At 37.7% G+C, this 17,550-nt stretch overlaps 2 protein-coding genes and 1 long non-coding RNA gene across 4 annotated transcripts in view; 1 reads left to right on the top strand and 2 right to left on the bottom strand.

Annotated features, from left to right (window-relative positions):
- cped1 (cadherin-like and PC-esterase domain containing 1) overlaps positions 1 to 1,885 on the bottom strand; it is a 50,984-nt gene extending 49,099 nt beyond the window's left edge. For both annotated transcript variants that reach the window (XM_042403410.1, XM_042403411.1), the window contains exon 1: positions 764 to 1,885. In XM_042403410.1, coding sequence (XP_042259344.1) covers positions 764 to 1,027 — 264 coding nt within the window. In that variant the 5' untranslated portion in view covers positions 1,028 to 1,885. The remainder of the gene's footprint in view (positions 1 to 763) is intronic.
- Positions 1,886 to 3,523: 1,638 nt separating this feature from the next.
- LOC121890926 lies at positions 3,524 to 8,598 on the top strand. The gene is made up of 3 exons (XR_006093975.1): positions 3,524 to 4,069; positions 4,233 to 4,382; positions 7,677 to 8,598. It is a non-coding gene; the product is annotated as an uncharacterized LOC121890926 (long non-coding RNA).
- Positions 8,599 to 9,645: 1,047 nt separating this feature from the next.
- Positions 9,646 to 12,515, bottom strand: LOC121891040 (erythroblast NAD(P)(+)--arginine ADP-ribosyltransferase-like). The gene is made up of 3 exons (XM_042403751.1): positions 12,410 to 12,515; positions 12,127 to 12,211; positions 9,646 to 10,691 (listed from the first exon to the last, which is right to left on the bottom strand). The coding sequence occupies exons 2-3, from the start codon at positions 12,199 to 12,201 to the stop codon at positions 9,978 to 9,980; spliced, it is 789 nt and encodes a 262-aa protein (XP_042259685.1). The 5' UTR covers positions 12,202 to 12,211; positions 12,410 to 12,515; the 3' UTR covers positions 9,646 to 9,977.
- Positions 12,516 to 17,550: the final 5,035 nt, after the last annotated feature.

Raw genomic sequence — 17,550 nt, 5'->3', positions numbered from 1 at the left:
TTTCAGAAGGTTTCAGGCTGTTGGATGTGTTAAAATCGGTTGTTTGATTGAAATGAACATTATATTTACACTGAATTTATTAGTGGATTCTGTTTTAAAATGAACTCTGAGTGAAGTTTGGTGATATGATTTCCTGCTGCACATGAATGTGTTTAGTAAATGTGAGTGTTTTATTAAAATAGAATAACATTTTAATAAATTACAGAATCTGAAAAAGTATGATGTCATGATGTGTTCAAAGAAATGTTTCCAACAGCCAAACTAATTAAAAAATGACCTGATATAGTTTTCTCTCTAATATTCAGTAACGAGCTGTTAGAAAGTTTGTGAAAAGTTGTTTTTGTTGTTTTGACAGTTTAAACTTCCTTGTTGTTAAATCAGGTTTGAGGATGTTGAGTTTCTGTAAAATGAGAAACAAACTGACATTAATTATAATATTTTAATTACTGGCTTGTGCAGAGTTTACAAACTGAACCTTAAAATGCTCTAATCTCAAACGAGGTTCGGCAGGTCACGTGTTTCCCGTCACGGAAGTAGAAAGTTTGTTTATTTTGACCAAAAATAGAAACTTAGCTCAAAGCCCACTGAATAGCTTTCCCCAGAGCTTTCAACTACATCTCACAGTCTTCCTCAGCTGATAAACAGCTTTGGACAAACACTGTTTCTAAGGTGAAAGGTCAACTTTACCAACACACACACACACACACACACACACACACACACACACACACACACACACACACACACACACACACACACTCACCTGAGTCTCTTTCTGTAAAGTCTGCAGGTGTGTGATGAACTTCCTGGTTTCCTCCATCAGGACTCCATCTGACGGCTTCCTGCTGCGGACGTCTTCATCATCATCATCCTCCGCGGCGGCGGCGGCGGCGGGCTGCTGGTGTCCGGACCGGAGCCGGGTCCGGGCCACCATCAGGGTCACCGCCGCCCCCAGCAGCAGCAGCAGCGGCCCGGAACAGCACCGGCGGCGGAGCAGCATCCCGGCTGAAGCCCGGAGGCACCGCATCACTTTACATTCCTCCTCATCTTCATCACCTCCATCATCTTCATCTCCTCACTGCTGCCTCCTGATAGGCTCCCGAATCAACTTCTCTCATAAGTGTTAGACAGTTTATTAACGGATAAACGTAGGCCTACTGATTAACTGTATTAATGGATCTATCAGTGGATCCACCAGAGTCCAGACGGTTTCAGCAGCAACAAACTAAATTTAATCAGCTGTACCTTTGAACCGGACGCTGTGCGCGCGACGGGTCGTTTCCCAGACGCGCGGCGAAGGAGAAGAGTTCGCTTCAGAGCAGGCGAACTGCATCTCCTCTGCTCCTCGGTGGGATCATGCGGCTTTAAACAGACACATCTGACACTTCAAAGGAAAACTTTTCTCCTTCGTTTCTCCGATTATCCTCAAAATACAAAGTGCGCAACACACCGTCTTCATCCGCGTCTGTGCCAGAAACTACCGCCGTCCTGTCAGCTGATGAAACCTCACAGTAAAGCTGGAAACGTAACGGCTCCGTCTCATGAAAAAAAGCAGAAAAAGATCCTTTTACACAAAGTTACAACCGAGTGTTTCCTGTTCAAACTTCAGACGTTAAAACTCGAGGAAAACGCGAGAAGTCTGGTGGCGTCAGAGAGGAGTTAAAAACAGGCAGCCAGTCTGGCAGGCAGACCATCTGCTTCCACTTAAATCCAACAAGAGCAGAAGAAGAAAAACTAAAGAGCCACAGAAGAAGTCAGATTTCCGTTTGAACCGGATCAGTCAGACCTGGACCCGCCGGCTCTTCTTCTCTGCTTTTTGTTTTTCTCCAAAGAAACTGGAAGAAGTTCAGAGATTCTTTTCACTTGAAGTTTGAACTGAAACTCTGCTGCTCTGTAGGAGGTCAGCACCCCCCCCCCCCCCACCCCTCCTACACTGAAGGCTGAGTTATTTCTGGAAAACACACACACACGCACACACACAGACCACATATATGTGTGTTTGGGGGTTGAACTCATTGAAAGTCTGTCTATAGATTTGGTTTTTAGTTGATTTTACCAGCAGTGCAAGAAGAACTCTGACCTTTACTGCAGTAAAAGTACCAATACAGCAATGTACAAATACTCCATTATGAGTAACAGTCCTGCATGAAAAATCCTCCTGCAGTAAAAGTACATAAGTATTATGAGCTTGATGTAGTTAAAGTATTGCAGTAAAAGTACATAAGTATTATGAGCTTGATGTAGTTAAAGTATTGCAGTAAAAGTACATAAGTATTATGAGCTTGATGTAGTTAAAGTATTGCAGTAAAAGTACATAAGTATTATGAGCTTGATGTAGTTAAAGTATTGCAGTAAAAGTAGTGGTTTGGTCCCTCTGACTGATATATTATTATATATGACATCATTAGATTATTAATAGTGAAGCATCAGTGTTAGAGCAGCATGTTACTGTTGTAGCTGCTGGAGGTGGAGCTAGTTTACACTACTTTATATACAGTTAGCTAGTTTAGTCCAGTGGTTCCCAACCTAGGGGTCGGGCCCCTCCAAAGGGTCAGCAGATAAATCTGAGGGGTGGTGAGATGATTAATGGGAGAGGAAAGAAGAAAAAACAAAGTTCTGATACACAAATCTGTTTTCAGATTTTGGACTTTTTCTCTAATCTTTGATTTTTGCTGAAATATTGGATCATTTGAACATTTATTGAAATGAAAGCATGTGAGAAGTTTAGAGGGAAAAATCACTATTTGGTGGAGCTGTTAACAACTCATAGACATGTGAAATGTGACCCCGACTACACACTGCTTTTTGTAAGACGTCAAAAGCCAAAAAGGTTGGAAACCACTGGTTTCATCTTTAACAAGAATGTGCTGATAAGCGCATTGTGTCATTTCTGGTTGCTGACTGTGTTTACTGATAGCCTTTTTGCTGCTCCCAGCTCAGTTAACTTTGCTGTATTTCTAATTACTGCGGATAAATACCTGTTGTATATTTAAATGTATGTAGGTTTTGCTCAAGTACTCTTAGCTCTCTCCTTCTTTTACCAACTTTTCTCGCTAATCGCTTAGTTGTTAGTTATCTTTAGCTCAGCAGTTAGCTTACAAATCCCAATATGAAAAAATCCCAAATACAATACACCCACACCTAACAGCTGCTGCTGCAGGTTTTACAGACAAAAAAACAACACTGGAGGATTGAGCAAGAGATTGAGAAAAAAAAACAATGCTCACAGTCCAAAGTGTCTGAAGTTTGGCCAACAGTGGAACTACAAGACTATCTATGTGAATAATAGCAGATTTAAAAAATGTGACTGTAGCTGAATTGAGATCACACAATGTTAGCGGTTACATGAATAAGCAAAAATTGAAACATGTTTTTCCTCCCTCCCTGCACAAATGAAAAGCCCTTTTTAGCTAAGGAGATTTCATAAATCAAACTTTATCAGTCTAATCCACTTCTGTGCTTATCTAAAGGGTAGGATGACCACATTACACTGCTAAATATGACTCTCCTTGGCTATGTGTAGTAGTAACAGATTCCATCAAGTTGTGTGTTAACTTCTGTACATGAGTCCAAAATATTCCACTCATGTCCTCATGTTATCACAATTGAGAATATACCCAAATACATTGCTTTCGAAAAATGTGTTAATATATGAAATGTTACTCACCTTAAAAATGTCCTCTGTGCTATATTTGTTCAGCCTAGAGCGCCTCTAATATACAGTCTGAATGATCTGATTTTGTTATGCGGGTGGGGGACGATTGTTGAAATCCTGCACTCAAGGTGGGGAAAAATTAAGCCAATTTCATTAAGTCACCATAACTTGAATTTTGTTTTAAATCAATGAATGCAGAAATTTGAGTTGAAATTACACACAATATAAGGTTGATGTAATGACCAACATTATTATGTCAACACAACTCATTAAAGGTCCAGTGTGTAATATGTACTCCGCACTCCGCCGCTCACCCCTCCCCTTCCTGAGACTTTGGCGAGGTTCCAGAAGCTACGGTGGCCTTCAAGGACAAGAAGCTATTTGCTGAAGATGTCATCGTCCACAAGCTCACAAGTAAGATAGCAATTATGAGTATTTTATTGCTTTGGTAATACAAGCTAACATTAGCAACGTCATGCTAAACAGAACTTACATTATTTTATTCTAACGTTAGGCATTATTGATAGTGGGATAGCGTTGGCAGGATAACATTACATATTTTATTATCCATTTGCAGAGTCAAGTACCGGAGGTTAGAGGGACAGGAAGAGGGCGAGTTAGCGGTGCTGCTGCAGGCAGGACCAGGCGAGGGAGGAGAGCAAACACCGGCACCGCGGAAGATGGGGGAAGAGGCTGGAAACCTCCCCAAAGGGCCGAAGCGATTGAGGTTTGTGACGTTATTTATACAATTATTTTATCATATTCCTACCCGTTCTGCACGATATTAAAAATGCCAGTACAACACAAAGTGGTATTTACATAGCAGCTCTTTGCTTTACATGACTGTAGTCTGTTTATTTTGATGTGTTATCAGTGTAACGTGAGTCAGTAGCCCCTTTTACACAGCCCGTTCAAGGCGGGAATACTGCGCCTGTAATCCGCCTCGCTGTTCTGTTTAGCCCGTATTCAGACCAAATCAGGCGGTGCAGCACACAGCTGCAGGGTTGAAGAGGTGTGTGGGTGTGTTTGTGCTTTAGAAGCTAACCGCTGTAAAACAATCAGAAATTAACGTTTATTGATCTGATTCACCAGCTTCCTCACTAACGTTACTAGCGCCCCCTCTCTTCATTCACCCTCTAGCTCACTCGACCACAGCTACTCTCTCTCTCTCTTTCTCTCGTCTTTCTAAAATGAGTCGGGAAGCATTCACAGGCAGTACTGGGAGGACATTATGGTATTAGGCCAAACCAGGAAGCCTGGAGATGACAACCGGGAGTACCGTTATGCTGCCTATAGACATTTCATCTATTGACAGCATGGCTCTTTAGGCCAGGGAAACCGACTTGTCATCCCCAGTTGCTGTATTTTTAGGATCAGGGTCAAGTTCCCTGGTCCTTCAAAGACATCACACTGGTTTCACACCTGGCCTCTGAGTTCCCCTCCAGGTCCTCTGGAACGTCCGCACAGTATCTCAGGTACTCGCACACCTGCCTGTTCATCATCAAGGCATCAAATCATCTCATATTTATTTGTTACATTTCTGATATTTTATTTATTTTATACTTGTTCTATACATTTTCTGTATTTATATATTTTCTTGATAATTATTAAACTTTTTGTTTATATATTCACATTTGTTCAACTTAAATAAGTTTACCAAATAAAAGATATTCATCAGATGTGCTGTGATAACTGCAATGATAAACATATTAATATATACTTATACAATGACAGTATTTCCCTGCAGTCACTATATTGTCATTACTACTTCCACCATTAATTTATATTTTCATAAAACAGTAGTGAAGTTGGAATACCACTGATCCTCAGAACAGGGCACTGTAGTACATGTTATGGATTTATTTTCATTGCCACTTCAGGTTATGTAAACTGTAATTCACTAGTGTGAACCACAAAATAAAAATATAAAAAACAACACTAAGAATAATGACAATTGTAATAAAAATATCTTTTATTTAACAGAAACATTTTTGGACATCCCTGTGTATAAGCAGGTAACCAGGCAGGTAACTTACCAAGGTTATGGAACAAAACTATGATGCCAAAATTCATTATAAGATGATATTTACAAAGTGTAAAGAAAGCCTGAGAGATAAATGTAGCCTATATGTTAATGAAGATAACAGGTAATTAGACTGAGCTGTGTGAAATGATCTTGGTTCAGCCACATGGTTTCACAGCCTGTAATAGTGCTGCATCTTGCACATATGTCACATCGTCACTGTTGCACAGCTGCATTTTCTCCGTTACCATAAAGTGTAACATTGTGAGGACGTTCTGTATTTATTTAAATGATGTTGTGTAGAAACATCATGTGTTCTCCTCTGCATCACACACAAAGTCAGTCTCACTAATGATTCTGTTTTAGTCCAAACAATCTTTTAATAAGCTCAGTGTCATCAAGCGTTCCCAAAACATCTCTCCTCTCAGGGAATATCTCTGCCTGAACTTCATCTCCTGCAGCTCCGAAATATTGGCAGAGATACGAATCATTTACCAAGTTTGGAAAGTTGATAAAAGGCTTTTTCTCCTAAAAGTAGAAGCAGAGATGCGTCACTCTGATCATTTTTGGCCAGTTAGGAGTGATTTCCTGCTCTGAGACGCTTGATAAATACGGGCCCAGATGTGACAGATGTGACAGATTGGATGTCCACAAATTTCATTCAGTTCAATTGTGAAAGAATTTATCATTGGTCCAGAAAACCTGCATGCAGGTCAAATCATATCTTGGTTCTGTGGTGAAAAACTTTGTATTTTTTGATTCCAGTCTAAGTTTTGATGATCATATCAGCAGCTCGTCCAGTCCTGTTTTCACCATTAAAACATATTCAAATAATATGTATAAAACCAGCACAGAACACTGCTGCTGTCAGACTTTGAACTAAAAGCAGGAAAAGAGATCATATTACTCCATTTCTATCATCACTTCACTGGTTACCTGTTTGTTTTAGGATTAGCACTTTGAAATATATCTCTGCCATCAACAGTTTAAAACGAATGAATCATTCAATCAATAAAGTCAGGATTTGCATGAATGCAGCTTGTTTTTCTATAACTTGACACTGAGTGGTGGGAAATGAATTAGTGCTGATTATCAGCACAGATAAATATGGGTCCTGGTCTTTGCTGTCAGGGCTCTGGATCAACCTGTTTGAGGAGCTCAGTCTGATAAGTCATCATCTTCCTTTAAGTCACTTCTTCAAACTCATTTTATCCACTGATCTACTGATTATTTTTGCTTTATATGCTGCACATCGTAAAATTGAATCTTATGTGTGTTTTACTGGTTTATTTTCTTCCTGTATGTTTGTTAGTTTTGTGTAAAACATTGTGTAACGTTGGTTTTGAGAAGTTTTATAGACTTGTGAAGGGAGGGTGGTGGGATGATGATGGTGGGAAACAAAGACCAAATTCTAATAAACATCTGTGGAAATAAATGAAGTTGCAGTGTTTTTATTCTGTGTCAAGCTTCAGCTTCATGTATAACATCTATTTTTATTGTAGTTATTTTTTTCTGTCTTTGTGTATAAATGAACCATATTTGATTGAATCTGTGTTCTTTGTTTTGTTTCTGTGGATCTGTTAGATGTTTTTGTCGAACCACTGGACCACCAGGACGCCATCTGAGTTTATGGTTACACTTTATTTTAAAGCTCCATTATTCTTATAATTTCTTATTAATTTCTTCAAAGTTTCCAGGAAAGAATTGTCTGTATAATTTGGTCTATTTATAGATTTCCATTTCCACCTGAGTTCATATTTATTCATCAGTCTTTTATTATTGGAAACTTTATTCTCATATATGTTGAATTGTATGTTTTTCTGTAGCCGAAACATGTTTGCATGTTTGTCTGACCTGCTGTGAACTGACTAAAAGACTTTAGCTTATGCTAGCTTTGAACACTGTCTTTATTTGACCTATAAATTAGTGCTAAGTACTTGCCTCTTTCCAGGAAATTTACTAACTTCAGATTGTCTGTGTTTTCTTTATTCCTTCCAGCATGATAATGCACCATGTCACAAAGCTAAAATGTCTCAAACTGGTTTCATGAACATGACAATGAGTCCAGTGTACTTCAGTGGCCTCCCCAGTCACCAGATCTGAACCCAGTAGAGCAGCTTTGGGATGTGGTAGAACAGGAGATTCACAGCATGAATGTGCAGCTGACAAATCTGCAGAAATGATGAGATGCAATCATGTCGACATGGACCAGAATCTCAAATGAATGTTTCCAACATCTGGTGGAATCCTGCAACCAAGAATTGAGGCTGTTTTGGGAGCAAAGGGAGGCCCTGCCCAGTATTAGTGTGGTGTTCCTAATAAAGTGCTCGCTGAGTGTATATTCCTTCATTCACAGTTATACAGGAAGTACTTATTAATAATTAATCAATTATCAGGTCGTCCCTTATTTGTAATTTCTTTTATCTTTGGTAACTTAGTATTTCATGTAACTTATTGTAAAATGTTAAAAACACAAACGTTAGCAGCTCTACTCTGGATGATATTTCATGTGTTAGTGAATGAAATATTGATTGTGGTTGTAATGTATTCTTGTGGACAGCAGCAGGTAGTTTGTTGGTTTGGACAGCAGGTGGTGCTGCTGCATCAACAACGAGCTGACACTCAAACATACAACAGTGTGTTTTAGTCTCACAGGGAGACAAGCTGGGTTCAAACCTGTGACATGGACACAACTCCAATAAATTTACATGAATATCAGCTGTGAAACAGGAAGCTTTGACATTTTATGAACCTCTTCTAATCCAGTTTCCACCTTATATTTCCCCTTCAGTAGCTTTAAGGTTGTAAAACTGCTGCGGCAGCTGGATTAGATTCAGTGTTGAAGTAAAACATCAAACCATCATCTTTGTTTTCTTTATTTCCACTGATCCATTTACTCAAGTACTGTACTTTACTACAATCATCAGGTACTTGTACTTAACCTGAGTACACACATTTTAATAATACTTTATACTTTTTACTCCACCACATTTATTTAAGTTATTTTTACTTTTCTGATGTATTTGTTTGTAAGAACAGTAAAACAATTTTTTTTACAACCTTTAACTGTTGTATAATAATATATTCAGTGATTATCACTCAAGATTTGTACATTTTTATTGGCGACGGTGTACTTTTTCTTGTCGTTTGGGTTCTTGGTGGCTTTATACCTTGTTAAATTGACAAAATAATGAGTTGTACTTATAGCTGAGTTTGCGCTGATAACAATAATACAAACATGCTAAACAAAGACAAAACTTGCAAGACGATGCAAAGAAAGTCTCAAATGAACCAAAATGAAACTGATCTCCAAAGAGTTGAAACACAGAAATAAAGACCAATAAAATTAAATAAGAAGTGTAATTTCACGTTTTTTCTCTCATGTGTAATCCCACAATAGTCTGTGCTTAAACATCCAAACAACATTATTATACTGAATTTCACATATTAATATGATGTTTCTCTAATATCTTTTCAAACAGCTGATGTTGAATTTACATGTCAGGAAACGGCTGTCAGCTCATTCTTAGAAAACAAACAGGAGCAGTTTGTGTTTGTTGGGAGGAGATGATGAAAACATACAGAACAGAAAAATAATCTCACAGTTTACATCATGAAGCCTTTTATTTCCGTCTGATGCGTCTGAGCTGCTGCAGTCAGTCTGCAGGACGTCAAACAGCTGCTGGAAACTTTCCATCAACATAAACATGACTGAATGAGTTTCTGATTGTTTTTGTTTGTTTATTGTTGTTAAAACAGTTTAATTTCTGACATTGTTCTGCTGCATTTGTGTGTAAGAAAAACTATATTTTTTTACAACCTTTAACTGTTCTATAATAATATTTTCAGTGAGATTCACTTAAGATTTGTACATTTTTATTGGCAACTGTGTCATTTTTCTTGTTGTTTGGGTGATACTGACAAGAGACTAAAACTAAATAAACAAATTAAAAAATAATTTCCCTCAAACCACCTCTCTTGAAAAATGATCAAATAAAACAGAAAAAAGGAAACATGTTATATTTTGTAATTACACATATCCTAAATACAAATGTGCACAAATTAATTTGAGAGTGTGCATTTCATAATGTTTGTATGTGAAAGCATCAAATGTGATGTCACATGTGAAACTGATATTTTCACACCTGATTTCTAACATTTCACATGTGAAATATCTGAAAATCACATGTGACATTAAAGCTGCTCCACACGAACCAACTATGGAAGAAGTACTTAGATCCTTTACTGCAGTAAAAGTACCAATACAGCAAAGTAAAAATACTCCATTACAACTCTCCATCAGTTGGAGAAAACTCCGCCCCATAATCTGTATGCAGCTTTGCAGTTTAGGTTACTCCTAGTTACTGAACTCTTCAAAGTAAAGACCTTCTCACAATCACTCAGAACTGGAAATTTACCCTGACCGTTAATAATGTTGGTTATCTTGAATGTTTCATAGGGGGGAATAAGCACCTCATCCTCATTTGGATAATATGAATAATGCTTCACATACGCTCCAAAACAGGTCTTAATTTGAAAGCAGGTCTTGCTACCGAACTGTTTAAGGTCTGTTCTGAAAGAGCTGGAGGCAAACGTACCAAACCTAATTATGTCGTTAACTTTGCCAGTATATGCGGCCCTGGTTCTTCGATAAGTATTGTAACAGCGATATTTTTTATTCAGCTTTTGTATGGCAGTAGTCAGCCAGAAATGTAAAGAATGGAATCGGAAGGAGCTGCCATAGATGCTCCTACCAGTCCGGACTGCATTATTGAATTCTGCATAAATGTCGTTGGATGTATAGACACAGATTGCCTGCCGCTGGTTTTTGGTGAGATCCTGTGAGTATTTGTTTGAACATTTTTCTGCATTTTCCCAGGCAATTTTAAATGTTCCCACAAACTCTTTTCTGAAATATTCTTTCTTGACCCTCCTCTCCATTTTCTCGGTGCAGCCATAGTACATGTCATCAACAGCATCAGGAACCATGTTCAGTGGAATGGAGCTGGGGGCCTGGAGGGCAGAAGGAGGAAGGAACAGGTGATGTTACACAACAAAGCTTTTATGATTTATTCAAACCAACTTCTAGAAATGACACTTATATAAACTGCAACAGTAAATACAGGTTGAAGGAAACGTAATGCAGTCTGAATGATGTTTTCTGTCGACGTGATGAGAAAACGTTGACTGATGTGTTTCATTAGTTTGATCTTCAGTCTAATATCTGCTGGTAGTAACTCCAGCAGTATGAAACGTTTGCTTGTGTTCAGACTCTGGCAGCTCTTGGTTCAGGTCAGAGAAAGATCACAGTCTCTGTTTAATACACAAGAAAGTTTATTCATATTAAACTGAAACCAGCATATTTCACTAACCTGAACACACACAAAACTCCTCTGACCTCTGACCTTCCACTGCAGTCAGATACACACATGTAGCTTCACTCATTAACCGGCGGCGCAGTGGTGGATAAAAGGTTGGATAAACACTATATTACCTCACAGCTGTGAGGGCCTGATGGATGATAGATGGACCAATCAGTCTCTTTCTTAAAAACACATCTGGATTCACACACTGTCTACATGCTCTTCATTACAGACCCATGTTTGGAATATAGTGAAAGAAGAAAACTGACTTATGAGGAATTCATCTGTTTAAACTTGATTAAAAATCTGCATTTTGTGTTTCATTATAATGAAACTCTTTGCTGTTTACAACAAATACTGAGGTCACCAGCTGTTTAACTGGTTAAGCCATTCAGATCCCCCGACCAGTCCAGCGGACTGAACTTTTCTAGATTTCTATGATTACTGTCATCTGATTCCACAAACTTATTTGTCTGGATGTCTAGAAGCCAATCACAGTGTTCCACATCATGTACAGTGGACTGCAGTAGAGCCACACCCTCTTTTTCAGCCAGTATGGCCGACCGTGAGGCGAGGAGGAAGCACAATAATTTTAATCTATTAATCATATTGCTAAATTACATAATTGGTGTTTAAACTGTGTTTAAAGTAAATATGAGAATGAATGTTTGTTAAAATAATACAAAATATATATGCAATGAGTTAATATTCATGAAAAATAAATCAACACATGTTTTTTGTTGTAAAAAGGTCTCTTAAGACGTTTTATTGTCATTTTTACTATTAGTTAGTTTCTCATGGTCAGATTCTCTGTCCATTGGTATGAACAGAAAAAAATAAGATATAACAAAGTATTTTAATCTTTTTTATTGCTAATGATTTATGAAAGCATTTAGAGTAGAGGTCCAGCATTACAGCATTTTTTGTGTTTGGAACATAATGGGGTTCTGAACTGGAGACTGGGTCGCAACCACCAGTCACTCACTGGTACTGAGCCAAGAATCAACCTGACTCCATGGAGTCAAACAAGAAAGTAAATGTCCCTCAATGTGTAATTTGATCTTTTCTCAGAATATGGTACTCACCTTCCATTGACCCGCAGGCATCGTCCAGCAAGGGACCAGAAGTACTGCAGCAAAGATCAGCAGGTGAGCCTTCATCTCTGCAGCTCTACAATGTTAACATGCACACATGAAGAAGTCTGACATGCACAACAGCCTGCAGTCTGCTGCTTGCTGTATTACACATATATAGAAAACTTTGCTACAATAACTGTTCAAACAAACATTAAAACATTAAAAAAAGCATGATGATGATGATGATGATGATGATGATGATGATGATGATGATGATGGAAGATCAACTCACCAGTCTGATGTGAAGTTGAGCAGTAAGTGAAGCGCTGAGTCAAAAGGTTTGGTTGGACAACAGGTCCTTAATGTTTCTACAGGACTCATGATCATCTTTTTATACACATCACACACACACACACACACACATACACACACACACACACACACACACAAACACACCACACACACACACACACACACACACACACACACATACAAGGATGTAAATTTGGTTTGAGAAGGGGCAGGTCCACAAAAAAAATCATCATGCCAAGTCATTGTGCTAAATTAATTTAGCATGATGAGTTTCTGGGTTTTCACTTATTTTGTGAAAAGAAGAAGAAATTGTAAACCTATATTATATTCAACATCAATAACATGTATTCCTCATATTTCCCTCTCAGCTGTGGCTAAAGGCAGGGATTCCCAGTTTCACCAGTAATATTTGTAGCAGCTATGGAGCCATGGATCTCCAGAAAGGTTCATTTAAATATCATGAACATGGAAATGTTTAATTATATGCAGATGATTTCATCTTATACATTTAAACTCCATAAAGTCAGAACGTTCAGTACGTTGGTGTGGCAATCCACCTCTTGCACTTGACTTAAATGAAGAAAGAAACAGTTTCTCAACACAGTATTGTCACACTTTCTTTAATGCTCAGAGCAGCTCACTCACACTGATACTGACATACAAGCTGCTGCAGAGGACGGAGCCCTGAAGAGTGGGGTGAATCCTCCTTTATCTGTTTCACACCAACCTCTAGGAATAGTTGTCACTACTATATGCTGATTATACCCAAACAGACATGGAAGGATCTGCTTCAGCATGATCAGATGTTCTTTATTCTCTTTCACACAGGAACAAACTGTTCAGACACACAAACATGGTTTCTATGACTGTCACTAAGCATTTTTAACTTTTCACAAGTTCACACACATATACACATAAATATTTGAACAACATTTTCCCTCCCAACGTCCACTGTCTAATGAGTATAAAGACAAAGTAGAACACTTCGCCGCTGATGTCACATGACCTCCTGTATACAGATGACAATGCTGGTTGATGTCCGCCATCTTGTCTGCATCCAGGTTCTTCTCTTTTAGGGACCCTGAGGGTCTGGGGCCTCAGGACAGTTGCCCACTGTGCCTGGTTGATAAAAACCCTGCATGATGGTTCCTGGTTTTAAAGACCAGTTGTCGTGTAGCAACGGCTCCGGGGCTAAATATGACTCTGCATTCAACACTTCCTTATAAATGTATAAAGTCCCAACAAATATAATATTGTATCAACAATAATGAGTCAGTTAAATATTAGAAGAGTAAATACTTTGACTAAATACTTATTGATCGGTCTGATCCCATAAGGGGAATGTGCTGTATGTACAATGATGACCAGATGATGAGTCACGGTCCATATTAAAATAAAACCTCTGATGCTGGGATCGAGTGTTTCTACCAGGCACAGACTACAAGTCCTCAAGTCTTTTCACTTTTGCTAGTCTTTAACAGTAAAAACAACACTGTTTATAAGAAGAGATCCCATAATGCATTGCAATTTATAGTAATACACTGTAAATGAGAATATAAGTATTTTACTTTTGAATGTAAACTATACAAATCCAGAAGGTGTTAATAATGATATAATAATATAATTGTTCCAACAGTGAGTTACTGTAATCACCATTATATTACAGTAGTGAACTGTAACAATGGTTTAGACTATATTACTGGGAATTTAGCAGCACTTCAATATGTAAATTACAGCAAAGGATAACAGTGTTAACGGAACTATTATAAAAGGTAATACTGATAAATGCAAATCACATTTCTTAGTGTGCTCCAAATGATCTTATTGCTGTGAAAGGCTCGTCTTATTTAGAGTCCAAATGAGTCTTTGTGTGTGCAGGTAATTCAAATTAAGACGGTTTTACTATTTTATTCTGTCATTCAAATCATTTGGTTTTCAGTTGCAAAGGCCAAATAAATGACCTTCATAGTAGAGTCTTAGACAGAGTTGTAAGCTCCATAAAATGTTAGAAGTCCTCTCTGACTCCATCTGATGTGTTTTGGAGGACAAAGTGTTGATGAATGTTCACCTGTAAAAGAGTCAGTAACACAACGGTTTGTGTGTTTGTGTGAGTGTGTGTGTGTGTGTGTGTGTGTGTGTGTGTGTGTGTGTGTGTGTGTGTGTGTGTAAATGTGAAATAAGAAGAAGTAGATAAATGTAGGAAATTACAGCTACATACTTTACAGCACCAAAACATTTTAGTCTTTTTTTTTAGTGTTTTTGGTGGTTTGTCAAACATGGTTTGGATTAAAAAAGGATTGGATTTTTCACTCATACAGTCCTTATGAGTGAGAAGCTTTTAGAGTTTAGAGTATCCAACTCTTCATCATTTTCACTTAAATTATATGTTTGTTCGCTTTGATTGCTGCTTATGCAGTCAGATTTGCTCTTAATTCCAACAAATCCTGGTATAATGTGAATTTATCTGTCTGTTAACTTCCTGCATGGTCCACTCTCGCCTCTCAGACAAGAATCATAATGAAAATATTTGTCTTTGCTTTTAGGGGAAATATAGACCCCTCACCATAATGATAAGGTGACAGAGGCAGGAATTACAACATGTACTAAACATTTCTTAATGTGTGGTAAACACTTGCAAAAATTCTCATGAAAAACTTTCACTCTGCAAAAGGGAAGTCAGATCTTTCTCTGAACATTATCAGCATCAATCATGTGGTTTCACGGTGTGCTTAATAATAGCTAAATTGAAGACGGTTTATCTAGCTGAAGCAGCAGGAAGCACATCTTACACCATACTTGTGAATTTTTTTCCTCCTGAGAGAGGAAGCTGGTTTGTGAAAGATGAAAGTAGCTTTTTAAATTCAACAAGAAGAAGAAAGAGGAAGCTGAGGTCAGAACAGCATCTTCCTCTCTGTGACTAAAGAGCAGAAACTTCATCTGGAAACTCAAAGACAACCTTTAGTTGAAGTGTCAGATGGAATAATTTAACTGTATCATTCATCTTTCTACATTTGAAGAACTCTGAATCCTGAATCTGAACACTGAATCCTGCTTGATGGGCTTTATTAAATACAAATTAAAAAACACATTTATAAATTCCTCCATATTGATGGCCTTTAAATTATATACGTGAGTCTCTTTGTCTCTGCATTCTGGTGAGGTTGAATTTGGGAAGATGACTTTGTCCAGTCTTGTCTGACCAATCCTTGCTGTTCATCTCTTGTGAAGTTTAGTTGAAATTATTATTATTATCCACACGTTGTTTACATCTGTGGAAATAAAATGTCTAAAGAAAAAGGTAAATAAATTAGTATGTTCCTCTGGACATAATTAAATATTGTAAGTTAAGATTTATTTTTAAAGAAGGAGCAAGATGCATTTTAACAGCAGAGAAATGGTTTTAAAACCTTTGAAAACTATTTAGAAAAGTATGAAAACAACAGAAAATACTGGAGCTTTTGTCGTCTGTGTGATAAAGTCTCAGATGATTTGAGTTGCATTTACCATGCAGGTCTTGAACAGTTGCACTGGTGAGAAGGCATGAGATGAAATAATTATTAAATCCATATCTGTATAATTGACATGTTTATATGAGCAAAGGATCAGATGAGGACTGTACATGTGATGTGAAAGGTTGCACGTAGTGATGAACCCACAGTAAATTATTAGCAGACTCTGCAGTTCCCCTCAGCTCCAATCAGCCTTTTACACTGTTTGAACTCATTGTTTTGGTTTCACACATTTAGAGACTTGCTGGTGAATAAAGTGGAACAGCTAAAGAGATTCATATTTGTAGACATGGACAAAGACACCACTCCACACTGAAGCTACAGGTGCAGGTGTGATGGGGCAGGTGGACTAAATTCAAATAAACTTTATTGGCATGACAGATCAGAAACCTATATTGCCAAAGCAGTACAGAAAATTATAAACATTGACAGATGATTAATAATTATACAATAATATGTAAATATAAACAATAATATTAAATGCAATATAATAAAAGGCATTTTTACAGATGTAATCACACAGAAACATTTACTGTGTTACAACAGTCGACATACGTCTAATCACGAGATGCTTATCTTCTGATCGTTATGTTTGGTTTATTTAGATTTCCATGTTTTATTGATCGACGGGATTTTAAATAGTTGTTTTTTTATTGTTGTAGCTGTTGAGAGAAGTGAGACAGAGTTAAAACCTCAGAGATACTTTATATTTACAGACAATACATCCTTTTTATTGCCTCCATGTAGATTATTGAGCATCATCAATACTGCAGAAAGAAATAATTTTAATCACAACAAAAAACAACCGTAGTTACTAAACATGGAATTGATTTCATGTGTAAAGATGTGATATTGATCAGAGGTTTATTTATATGTGATAATATGTTTATCTGTTGACTTATTCACTGTTAATATGGATGTTATATGGACAGTTTTCATTGAAGCTAATCTAAATTAACAAACAAAAACATGTTCAGATCTAAACTACTGTGAGTGAACATAATTTAAAACCTTTATTAAACAATTTTAGTATTTCAGTGTTATTCAGTCCAAAGACCACTAGATGGCAGCAGAAGACCTGATTTATTCCTTATTAAACATGAATCTGATATTCATGTAAAAACATCTTGAAAGATGAAGGGAAACATTCAGGGAGGATTATTTATATAAATGTAAGATAATAGTGAAACATGCTTGTTGTCACTGTTCATCGTCTGTCTCGAGGAGACGGGAGGTTAATTGGTGTCTTCTCATATTAAACTGCAGTGGACACAAAGAGCTGCGAGCGCTGAGGACAGATTTAGACCCTGAACACACACTGAGCAGCAGTGGTGGAAAAACAGCGCCGCCTCCATCACTGCAGGCTCAGAGAGAAGAGAAGACATTTGTAGAGAAAACAGAGATGTTTGTGTCCGTCAGATGAAGGTCGTCTGCATCTTAAAACACGAGTGTGAAACATGAACCTGCTGTTTGTGTGGAGTCGCTCATTAAAGCAGCAAGAATTACTGCCGATTACTGTCTGTAATCATTTCACACACATGATGCTGTAAAAGTAATGTAACACTATGTCTGTCTTTAGCAGCCCCTGGTCGGCCCCAAGTCAGCCCCCGGT

This window comes from Thunnus maccoyii, chromosome 23 (assembly GCF_910596095.1).
Source record: "Thunnus maccoyii chromosome 23, fThuMac1.1, whole genome shotgun sequence".
Taxonomy (NCBI): Eukaryota; Metazoa; Chordata; class Actinopteri; order Scombriformes; family Scombridae; genus Thunnus; species Thunnus maccoyii.
This window is presented reverse-complemented; position numbering and strand designations above follow the sequence as displayed.